Source organism: Marmota monax, unplaced genomic scaffold, assembly GCF_021218885.2.
Source record: "Marmota monax isolate L192 unplaced genomic scaffold, Marmota_monax_Labrador192_F-V1.1 WCK01_AAM20220418_F8-fsc00070, whole genome shotgun sequence".
NCBI lineage: Eukaryota > Metazoa > Chordata > Mammalia > Rodentia > Sciuridae > Marmota > Marmota monax.
In genome coordinates, this window is record NW_026692116.1 from 10,071,670 (window position 1) to 10,084,436 (window position 12,767).

General features: G+C 37.1%; 1 protein-coding gene across 1 annotated transcript; it reads left to right on the plus strand.

Moving 5' to 3' along the window:
• The first annotated feature begins 76 nt into the window (after positions 1 to 76).
• Positions 77 to 11,949, plus strand: LOC124105423 (rho GTPase-activating protein 29-like). The gene is made up of 8 exons (XM_058585484.1): positions 77 to 274; positions 984 to 1,172; positions 1,444 to 1,581; positions 4,668 to 4,900; positions 7,631 to 7,946; positions 8,073 to 8,185; positions 9,994 to 10,010; positions 10,478 to 11,949. The coding sequence occupies exons 1-8, from the start codon at positions 77 to 79 to the stop codon at positions 11,326 to 11,328; spliced, it is 2,055 nt and encodes a 684-aa protein (XP_058441467.1). The 3' UTR covers positions 11,329 to 11,949.
• The last annotated feature ends 818 nt before the right edge of the window (positions 11,950 to 12,767 follow it).

Consider the following 12,767-nt stretch of genomic DNA (forward strand, 5'->3'; position numbering starts at 1 on the left):
GTTAGAAATTCAAAATAATAGCTTTTGTAATATATAAGTAATCTCAAAGTCTAAAAATTATTCCAAGTACAATATCATGTGGTATATGTTTTTGTCATTTTACCCTTCTTACATACTAACATTTCTGTTGTTAGGACCCTGCTCCCTTGGAACATTTCAGCAATCATTAATGGCAAAAGCAGCTGCCACCCATAAGTTCAGAAAATGGAGATTTCCAGCAAGATGTAGATACTGTGAACACATTGTCATATTTGGAGGTCTTAAATGCGAAGAGGTAAGATCTTTTTGGAATCACAATGTTTTTAATTTGCTATATACCTTTTTGTTATGATTTTACTTATTTAGAGATGTGTGTGTCCAGACACAAACACACATTTAAATATATATAAATTTGTTGTTTGTACTCCTGGGAACTAAATTCAGGGTCTTGCACATGCCATATTTTTAGAGAGAGAGAGAAGAGAAAGAGAGAGGAAGGGAGAGAGAGAGAGAGAGAGAGAGAGAGAGAGAGAGAGAGAGAGAGAGAGAGATTTTTTTAATATTTATTTTTCAGTTTTCGGTGGACACAATATCTTTTTTTAAATTTTATTTTTATGTAGTGCTGAGGATCGAACCCAGCGCCCTGCGCACACCAGGCGAGCGCATTACAGCTTGAGCCACATCCCCAGCCCATCTACCCTTTCTTAAAATTGTGTTTTGAAATGGGTTCTTGCTAGATTGGTCTGGCCTTCAACTTGTGAAATTCCTGTGTCAACCCCTCAAGTAGCTGGAATCATGGGCATATGCCATCACACCTGGCTTGCCAGTACATGTTTATTAAAGTCCCACAGTTTATTTCTATACTTTTCTTGTTAAATGTAATTCACAAACCACAAATAGTACTTTTTAACTTATTTTTGTCGTTATTAGTCGGCCTGTATTTTGCTTAGTTGTGAATAATTTTAAGGTGAGTCAATCAGTTTTCAAATATCATTTTCTTATAGTGTCTTCTTGTCTGCCATAAAAACTGCATGGCAAACTTAACCATCGTTTGCGGACATCGGAAACTTCGGGGGAAAATACACTTATTTGGAGCAGAATTGTCCTGTGTTGCCAAAAAGGAGCCAGATGGCATTCCTTTCATAATCAAAATGTGTACTTTAGAAATTGAAAAGACTGCCTTGTGTTTACAAGTATGTTGTTTACTCTTAAAACTCTAAAAACATAAATGCTTTTGTGATTTGTTTTAATGAAAAAGAGATTTTAAGAAAATCAGCACTCTCCATTTGTAATAACTAAATTTATTCACATTTATTTGGAAAATGTTAATTTATTTGACTTCAACTTGTATTTTTTAAATACTAATAAACATTGAAGTAGATACATCAACTCTGTCTAGATGTCTGCATTTAGCCCTTTGTACTAAAGTAAAATATTGCATTCTGTTTTTCTTTTCTCTTCAAGGGAATTTATCGAGTCAGTGGCAACAAGGCAAAAATCGCAATACTGTGTCAAGCTCTGGAAAACGGAAGGCATTTAGTAGATCTGTCCGAATTTTCTTCACACGATATCTGTGAAGTGTTAAAATTTTACCTTCACCAGGTAAAAGTTTTATTCTAAACCTACCATCAAATGCAAAGAGCAAAAATATTTTATATTTCATATTTTTCATTGGTATAGACTATGTCATCACCCCCCTCATTATTCTAAGATTTTATAATGATGTACTTTGATGTGGATATATTTCCATCCAGTATTCTGGCCACTCCATGAGCTCTCTCAGTTGTGAGCACATTAGTTCTTGGAACTTTTCCTGATTTTTATTGCCATTCTCCCACCCTTGTACTTGAAGCTCTTGTTTGGAGATGTGTGTGTGTACACATACACAAACACACATATAAATATTTATAAATTTGTTATTTGTACTCGTGGGGATTAAAAATTCAGGGTCTTGCACTTGCTTGGCAAGCATACTTGTTCTCCAGTTTCCTTACCTTTTCTTTATTGTTCTTTTTTTCTTCAAAAACTTTCTAAGACATTTCCTTGTCTTTTTCTTCTTGAATAAGTAAATTACTCCATTTGTGAGATCATGTTTCAATATTCCAGAAGTCTGATTTTCTATTCTTTTGATAACATTTTTTAAATGATTATATGATGCTCTTTTATTGTGGATATTCATAGATTTTTCTCATTAAGGGTTCTTTTCTCTATTTGGCCTCTAACCTCTGTAGAAATACAATGTGACCCTCATATATAACATTAAATTTTCTATAGCAACATAAAAATTAAAAATAAAGTGAAGCGAATTTTATTATATCATTTAACATTTTGAATATCTAGTTTTTCAAATTATGAGGTATTTTTTTTATTTATTTATTTGTATTGCAGCTCTTCTTCTTTGAAATCTGTTATCTATTTTTCATTTGGAGCACATCTCAGTTTAGATCAGTTGCATTTCCAGTGCTTTTTCACCATATCTGACTAGTTGCCAGCATATTGACAGCATCATTTTACACCTTCAATTTGTTCTTTTTCTACCCATTTTGATTTTTGTCTTTCATGGTGTCTAGTTACACAAGTTTGGACTTGAAATCACTTTGGAAGCACTTGAACACACATCAAGGCTTTTTAAAAACTTTGAACTTTACTATAAAGTGGTCTAGGTGGACTGTTTGTTATATGCCTAACTACATGTCTCTAGTTCCCTGTTCTGGCACTGGTGTGATCCTCCTGGGAAGGCATTTTTTTTAATTGTAGATGAACACAATACTTTCAATTGATTTATTTATTTTTATGTGGTGCTGAGGATCAAACCTAGTGCCTCACACCTGCCAGATGAGTGCACTACCACTGAGCCACAACCACAGTCCCCCAGGAAAGGGGTTTTTCCTTGCCTAGAGATACAATACCAATACTGTGGAAGCCAGGGTTACTAAGACTGTAGGATCTGTGCTTTCAGTGTGCATATAGCCAACATATCCCCATTTGAAGACAGTTACCTCTCTGTTCCTTATGTTTGGCATTGCCTCGATTCAGAGAGCCTCTGTATACCATTGCCCAGAGAAAAATTTTCCAGAGTTTTAGAAAGGAGATTGCCCTAGTACATGGAGTGGAGACAGGATTCTATAGAGAGCTAAGCTTTCTCAGCTGGCCCACCTGCAACCTAAGCCAAGATCAGAGGACCTGGTAGTGATTGTCCTCATCCCTTTAGGATTCTGAAATCATGTTGAGTGACAAAGGGTCAGTTCTCTTGGAAATGCTGCATCAGGACTTATTCATCTGCTCTTCTACTTGTGAATTGTTGCTTTTTGTTTTCTCTATTTTCCTAGTCCTTATGAGCCTACTGTATTTTAGTGGAATTGCAGGAAGGAAAGAAATTAAGTATAAATTGCTGGATCTATAAGGTTAGCCCAGGAAAGCATTTATAACCCTTTAATCACATTCTACAGACCCCTCAACTGAGAAATGGAGGTTGATACCTTTGAATGACTGGAAGTCTCATAATGTGTCATCCTTAATCTTGTTTAGTCAGTCAGGAAGAGGAGATGAATTGAGTACAATACAATACACTTGCATTCTGTTGAGGAATTTTGTGTGTCTAAGACTTTCATTTGGGAAAGTGTGCTCAATTCTTGCAATATTGTTAGAGAGTAGCCTTTATCTAACTCATTGACCTAAAGCTCCAAGAGGTGATGTGACTTGCTTCAGATCCCAGAGTGGTGAAGATAGAAACTGATCACAGGGCAACACCTTAACTTCCCACAGATATTATAGGACATCAAGTAGCTAATGGTTCACTGAATTTTCTATTGTAGATCAGTAGAAACATTGAAATTCATTATGGCAGTGGATATTTGTTGTAAGAACTACTTCTTTTGATCTATTCATGGCAAATCAGCCTGTTTTAAAGTTTCATGAGATGATGACAGTATGTTTTTGTAGGTCATATTATCTTGTGCTGATCTTCATTCTTGCCCAAGTAAAATCTGTGCCCTTTAGCACTTTGATATTTTTACCCCTTACTCATAAAATCCATGGGTTTCTGATTCATTTTATAGATTTTGTTCACTATTCTATGTTTGTTCCAGTAAAACAGCTGAAGATTATGCTATTTGGGGGGCAGATGTGAATATAATGTGTTTAGGATAGAGATGAAGAGTTTTAAAATCCCATAATGAAGCTTAAAGCTTAAACTTCATTTAAAGTTTAGAATTTCACTCATTATCTATTAATTTGTTATTAACATAAATATAATTTATAGTCAAGATTTTGATTTGCTTTCTAAGTCACTTCTCTACCAAACATATATATTTTATTTTACGGGCAGGGATGAAGCTCAGTACTAGAGTGCTTGCATAGCATGCTTGAGGTCCTAGGTTCAATCTCCAGTACTGAAAAAGATATCAATAAATACAGATTGACTTTAGATTTTGTTAATCTAAAGGGACATGCTAAATTAATTGAGTAACTCTCACTTATAGTTGACTTTAACAAAGAAAACAGGCAGAAGATTTTTTCAAAATATTTATTTTTTGGTTGTAGCGGGATGCAATACCTTTAATTTATTTATTAATTTTTATGTGGTGCTGAGGATCAAACCCAGGTCCCCGCATGTGCTAGGCAAACACTCTACCTCTGAGCCACAACCTCAGCCCAAAGGTATTTTTAATATAATTTTGTTTCTTTAGCTACCAGAACCATTGGTTTTATTCCAATGGTACCAGGAATTTATGGAGCTTGCAAATGTCATCCAACATATTAACCAAGAACAGGACACCAAAAGGGACAACTCTGAAGACAACACATCTCCAAATATGTGTACGGGAATCAACCAAATTCTTCTCAAAACCAAGGACCTTCTAAGACAATTGCCACCGTCCAATTTTAACACTCTACATTACCTTATCATCCATCTTAAGAGGTAAGAATTTTTATACCATCTTAGCCATTTTTAATTGAACAGGGCAATAGTATTCAGTACATTTATATTGTTGTGTTATGATGTTCAAAATGATTTTTAGGATGTCTTTATTATGTGTTGGGAGAGGGAGACATTGAATACATGTTCATGCAGCAAACATGGTTCCCTCAGATGCTTCCTGTGTGCCAGGCTCTGGCTGGGGAAACTAGGATGGAAACACAGGGTTTCTGCTATTTGTGGGCTTATCCTCTTGGGGTACAGATCTGTATATAACCACAGTTCACCATCATCCTTTTTCTAGTAGCTGTGCACAGCTTGTAGGCATGCAGAGGAAGTTTTGGGGGTAGGAATAGAGCAGAAGAGGCAAAAGGCCTTGTGTCTGATTTTAAGAACTGAGTGGTGATTTGGTAGTGAATGTACAGAAGAGCATATGAGGCAGAGAGAAACAGACATGGAGACACAAGAAAGCATTTTGCATTTAGAAAATTTGATTTCATTAGGCTACAATATAGCAAGCAGTAGCAGGAACTGTGCTACCCTTCTTAGAGACTTGATAAAAAATCTTACGTACCTGGCAGATGAGTTGACCATGTTGTTTCTATACACACTAAAGAACTTGGAATCAGGAATTTCACATATTCAGATTTGCCTGCTAGACCTTTCTGACAGCAATTAAGATCTCCTTTTAAATTTTTTTTTTTTAAATTTATTTTTTGTGGCTGGAATTGTGGCTCAGCAGTAGAGCATGTGCAAGGCCCTGGGTTTGAACCTCAGCCCCACATACAAATAAATAAATAAAATTAAAATTTTAAAAAAATTTATTAGTTCAAATCAGTTATACATGACAGCAGAATGCCTTTCAATCCATTGTACACAAATGGAGCACAAATTTTCATTTCTCTGTACATGATGTAGAGTCATACCACATGTGCCGTCATATATGTACTTAGGGTAATGATGTTTGTCTCATTCCACCCTCTTTCGTACCCCATACCCCTCCTCTTCCTTCCCTCTCCTGAGCCCAATCAATGTTCCTCTATCCCCAGAGACACAATTATGTATCAACATTTATTTATCAGAGAGAATTTTGGCCTTTGATTTTGGGGGATTGGCTTACTTCATGATATTCACCAACTCCATCCATTTACATATAAATACCATTATTTTATTCTCTTGTAATGCTGAGTAATAGTCCATTGTGTATAAATACCACAGTTTTTTTTAACTATTCATATCTTGAAGGGCTTCAAATTATTCCACGAAATAGGATAGCAGGAAACCCTTCCAACCTCATTCTGTGAAGCTAGTATCACCCTGATACCCAAACCAGCAAGAGACACATCAAGGAAAGAAAATTTCAGACCCATATCTACCCGATGAACATAGATGCAAAAATTCTCAATAAAATTCTGGCAAATCACATACAAAAACGTATGAAAAAAAAACAATGCACCATGATCAAATTGTGTATCCAGGGATGCAAGGTTGGTTTGACATACAGAAATCAATAAATGTAATTCATCACATCAATAAACTTAAAGAGAAGAAACCTATGATTATATCAATTGATGCAGAGAAAGCATTTGACAAAATACAGTACCTTTTCATGTTCAAAATATTAGAAAAACTAGGGATAGTAGGAATATACCTCAACATAGTAAAAGCTCTCTTTGCTAAACCTAAGGCTAACATCATTCTAAATGAAGAAAAATTGGAAGCATTCCATCTAAAAATTGTTCAACATAATCCTTGCCACTCTAGCCAGAGCAATTAGGTGAAAGAAATTCAAGGGAATACAAATAGGAAAAGAAGAACTTAAATTACCATTCTTTGCCAATGACATAATTTTATACTTGGAGGATCCAAAAAACTCCACCAGAAAACTTCTAGAATAATAAATGAATTTGGCAAAGTAGCAGGATATAAAATTAATGCCCATAAATCAAATGCATTTCTATACATCAGTGATGAATTCTCTGAAAGACAAATAGCAAAACTACCCTATTCACGATATATATATATATCACAGTTTTTTTACCCATAGATGAATCTAGTATCATCCTGATAGCTAAACCAGGCAGAGACAGATTTCTTTGGATAGTCATAGAAATAACAAGCTGAGAGTGTTTGAAGTAAAACCAGAACATTGATAGTGGCACTAGAACAGAGACATGTTCAGGAGAGAGAATCATCTAGGCTAGAAAACTAGCTGTGGGCAGCTGGGAGTGTGGCTAGTGATAGAACACTTGCCTAGCACATGTGAGACACTGGGTTTGATACTCAGCACTGCATAAAAATAAATAAATAAAGGTATTGTGTCCATCTCTAGGTAAAAATTACTTTTTTAAAAAAGAAAACTAACTGGGCAGTGAGAGAGAAATTGACAGTGCTGTTTCAGTTTCCCATATAAGAAACGGGGAGTATATCCCACATACAAGGATGGAGCAATATTTAGAGGAGTTTTTCTTCCTTCTGCTACTGAGTTCAGTAGTTCCTTCTACTTACATTTATTTTATCCTAATATAGTACTCTGAAACTCAGTTTGGTGTGTGGTAAGTATCATAATGAAACAAAGGATTCTTTCCCTAGACCCACCAAACTTGACCCTTGACAAACGTTTTGTAGTCTTCTATAGCCCGAGTTTTCTCCACCCTTCTCAAGTCATAGTAAACTACCATTAAGGACATCTATTAGGAAAATCTTATACACTTTATGTGTTCTTCTTTTCAGGGTTGTAGACCATTCTGAAGAAAACCTGATGAACTCAAAAAATTTGGGGGTGGTATTTGGACCCTGTCTGATGAGGCCCAGGCCTACAACCACTCCTGGTACCATCTCCTCCTCTCTTGTTGCATATGCCAATCAGGCCCTGTTGGTAGAATTCCTCATTACCAATGCACAGATGATCTTCGATGGGTCCCTAGAGCCACAAAATGTTTCATCTAGTACTGATGTTGTTGCACCTTGGGTAGATAAAAGCCCTCCTTCCAAACCTGTAATATCAACAGAACACTCCACAAAGTCACAGTATTTTTCTACAAAGCAAGTGAGTTTTGACCATTACAGAATTGGAATAAATTTGTGATGTTTATGTTAACAAGTTAATAATCTTTGAACTGTTTGTTTTGAGGTGTGTTTTGCTTTTAGTTTAAAACTTTTCTTGTATCAATAGGATCTCCACACTGCAGATATTGAAATTGAAAATTATGAATTGGCTACATCATTTGAGGAATCAGAATGCAAGCAAAATGCATTGGAAAAAAGGGATGCATGTCTCATTGGTGAGTGGTTATGTAACATATATCTTTGCATATTTCAAACCTTGCCAAGAAGTAGTGATTAACAACCAAGGTGAGGGCTGGGCTTGTAGCTCAGTGGTAAAACACTTGCCTCGGCATGTGTGAGGCCATGAGTTGGATCCTCAGTACCATATAAAACAAATAAATAAAGATAAAAATATTGTGTCCATCTACAATACTCATCCTTTAAAAAAAACAAGGTGTATTAAGTTGAGGTAAGTTCAAACTTCAAGATTTTATTAGTTAACTTTTCTAGCCACTGAGAAAGTTTAATGAATGTCATTTAAATGAATATCATGCTTTGTTTCTTTCTTGTAAAAAGATATCTTGAAATTCATAAATTATTTTTGTTCTCTTTCTGAGATTTGTTTTCACCTTTACTTCTTTGTCATCAATTAAAGTCAAAACAGAAAAAAGCTGGACTCCTGAAACTCAAAAAAATAAACTCCTAAAGTTTTTTGTGTCCCTTTACCTGTGGCCTACCTTTAGCACATTAAGCACACATGTCTTCCATTTTCCTGGCTCCAGTCTTTTTGTGCAGTTTTTTGATCGTTTTATTTCAGTGAATGGTTTCTGGTAAAGGGGTTGAAAACCTTTCATTCGTTACTGATTTAGTAGAGCTAAATCCGAATTTTTCAATATATAGTCATAAATGTTAAATTTGATATATAAAATTAATGAAATATCAATGAGTGTAGCCTGAGAAAGTCTGAAAACAAAGACAGTCCATTACCTCTCTGCAAAGAAAAGCACTGGACTCACTGATTCCATTTATCTGATTTGATCTTCTTAGCACTTCTGTGCTATGAACCTTGGCCTCCTTTAAGCCATAGCTAACAGTCTGAGGAAGGTAAATAATGCCAAGTTTCATATCCCTAAATTATTGTTGATTCAGGATTTGAACCTCATCCTGTCTCATTCCTAAATGTAACCTTGTTTCACTGTCCAATGAAATTGGATTCCCAGGTAGGTATGGTAATAACAATAAATAATTTTAAAATATTTGAAATTTTCATTACATATCAGGTAATTCTGAGCCTTTTCTTTAGAACATCATTAACACCACATGCCAACATATCTCCACATAGGAGTTTGTCTTGACAGAAGAAGGCAAGTAGGGCTAGTGCACTAGCCCTACTTGCAGAACTGGAGCAGGAGCTGAGCCAGCACCCAGGCAGCTAGAAGTGGTGCTAGAAGTTCTGCAGGACTGTAAATATGTTCTGGTGGTTGCCATCCAACCACAATGGCTCAGCTCACTTCCATCAATGTGGTGAAGGGTCTAGGAGAGCAAATTACATGAGCACTGCCTGGGAACCAGGGAAGAGAGGCCAGCAGCCTGAGGTGAATAAGGAGGTCAGATGAGATGATGACCTGCGATCATCATCAAGTGATGCTGGTGTGCACCTGTCTGCAAACCACTGCCCAAGGATATGGGAGAAGGACCAGGTGGCAGGGATGAGGACTCTGGGCTATGAACAGGGCTGTTGGAAAGCCATCAGACCAGTGGCAAAGCACACAGTTGTCTGATGTTTCTCAGCAGGGAGACGAGGATCATGGCCAGATGGCTGCACCTTTCTAGCAACAGGAGCTTCTGGGGTACATGCAGCAAAGACAGAGTGGGAGATGCTAGGGTTCTAGGTGAGAAAACAGGGACCTTGGGACCAGACTAGAGGAGAAAGAGAAGGAGGTAAATCTGGAGTCTCCAGGACCAATAGCAGAATGGCAATTTTGACAGCTCTTCAACCTTCCTTTGTCCAGAGGATATTGCCCTGTATTAGTGGGTCAGCTGGAGAGCATCCAAGTCCTCTTTGGTGTTTTGCCCTCAGTATGGACAGAATGTAGCTGGAAAGCAGATTAAGTGACAGGCAAAGTCCTTGGTATTCATGACATGGCGTTTTTTGGCATACAGAATAGTGTTACTGTTCTAGAGTTACCATTGTCTGCCTGTTGAAATCAGGAAAGTCTTAACACAGAAAATATTCATTCATGGGTAGTATATTAAAACAAGTTACTACAGGAAGTGTTTTTTTTTTAAATTTTATGTGCTTTGTGACTATTTGTTCTATTAAGATAAATTTTAAAAAGTAATGCTTTAATTAAAAATGTGCCTTTAATATTGTATGGATTTTTAATTCCTCTGCATAGATGACTGAGAAAATAATGTTGGAAAAAATATGTAAGACTCTGTTGTTTGAGAGAATGCCCATTCATAAATAACCACATTTCCTTATTAACCAAACTTCATGAAGTTAAAAAAAAAAAATCTCTTCTTTTTCAGATCAGAGAGAACTTGAATCATCATCACAAAAGATGGACAATATGTGTAAAACCACAAAACCACTTAGTCTGAAATCTGATGTGACAACAAATGATATACAGAGGCCTATGCCAAGCCCCAAGTTCAGATGTTTCTGTTTGCCTGTATATAGGTTCCATCTTGCAAGCTCTCCTAATGAGAAAAACAGCAGAAATGTGGGAAATGTCAATTCAGACAAATTTTGCCGGAATCTTACCTTTGAAGGACTTAATAGAAAAGATACCCCTACGAGTTTTGGCTCCCAAATTAATGGTTTTGATCAGCAGATTCCACAAAAAACTCAGGGACAACAATGTGAACCAAAGAACTTAACTGGCATGAGTGCAGTGATTGTGCCAAGTATACTCCAGGAAAAAGTGACAATGAGCATCAAGGTTAGTGGTGACCATTCCAACGGTGCCACACAGCCCAACACACCAGCCAGTTCAGCAAGAGAGGCACCAGTGAGAATGTCCTCTCATTCTCACCATCTTGCTCCTGCAAGAGCACCCAGAATACTGCAGCCCCATCTCGGGACAACATTTTACAAACCACCTACCCCGACCGGCAAAGTCAGGGGGACTGAGGAGAGACCAGCTTCACCTTCAGCAGCAGTGCCTCCTAGCACAGCTCTTACTCCCCTGAGTCATGTGGAGAAATCTGTTCCAGAGGCAGACAGCACATCAGCTTATGCTTTGAAGCCAGCTGCTGAGCCTAAAGAGAACTGTGAGGAGGTTGGCCTGCCTGACATGAATCCAATGTGCCAGGGACTCAGGCTAAAACAAATGGAAGAGTTACAAGACCTTGAATTTGAAATGCCACAGTTTGTGTAGGTTGTCAAAATTCAGTTTTTCTTTTTCTTGTTTCGTTTTTATGTATTGTGTTTATTTTATGAAAGAATGTTGATACAAAACCCCTTTTGTATAGGATTGCCAAAGTATATATTTTGCCTTTTGGCCTTGTATTTTGTTTGCTAATCATATAGAATGATAGTGTTTTAGTCATACAGAATGATAGTGCTCACTGGTATTGTCTTTAAATTCTGTGTTTTTGAAGTTATGCATAAAATAAGTATTATAATTTTAAATTTAAAATAATTTTCTCTATAAAATGATTCATGTAAATGCATCTTTAATGTATAATATTGTTCTCAACAAATAGGGGTAGTAGGGGAAAATGAGCTTTATTTTGGAGCAAACCTGGTGCTGATTCATAAAATGCTTCTGAATGCAAGTGCCTGAAAAATCTTGATTGGGTATGAATATATTTTTTTCCCACATAATGTTCTAGTGCATCTTTGACCACTTGTGTTGTTATAGCATGTATGGAAGCATTGGCAATTCACTTAACTTTTTTAATATTTACATAGTGGCCTAAAAGCTTGTGAATCTGTGTTTAGGAGCATTCTACTTGTCAATTTTTACATATGGTAATTAATACAATTGTAGAAAGAAAATACACTTCAATACTAAAAAGTTTGAGACATTGGCAGAGACAACACAGACGGACAGAGTTGAGGCATCTCAAGTGTAAGAGACCTGTAACCACTCTGCTGTCACCTGCGGCCTGTTGCTGGATTGCCTGCGACTTCTGGCTTTCTGCTGAGGAGAGCAACTGGCCAACAGCAAGGGCAAGATGAAGCTCTTTCTGGTGGCCATGGTTCTGCTGCTGCTCTGTGCAGCACGGCTGAGGAGGATGACAAGAAAAGGACATGGGTACCATGGTCGGCATTGAACTGGGGACCACTTACTCCTGCATCGCGCTGTTCAAGAATGGCCACTGGAGATCATCTCCAACAATCAGGGCAAATGCATCAGGCCGTATTATGTGGCCTTCACCCTGAAGAAGAATATCTGATCCGCGATACAGTCAAGAATCAGCTCACCTCCAATCCTGAGAAGATGGACTTTGATGCCCAGCGGCTCATTGGCAGCACTGGGAATGACCCTTCTATGCAGCAAGACATCAAGTTCTTGCCTTTCAAAGTCTTTGAAGAGAAACATAAACACAAACCATACATTCAGGTTGATATTGGAGGTGGGCAAACTAAGACATTTGCTCCAGTAGAAATATCTGCTATGATTCTCACTAAAATGAAAGAGACTGCTGAGGCTTATTTGGGAAAGAAGGTTACCCATGCAGTTGTTACTGTACCAGCCTATTTTAATGATGCCACTGGCAAGCAACCAAAGATGCTGGAACTATTGCTGGCCTGAATGTTATGAGGATCATTAATGAGCCTACAGTAGCTCTATTGCTTATGGCCTGGATA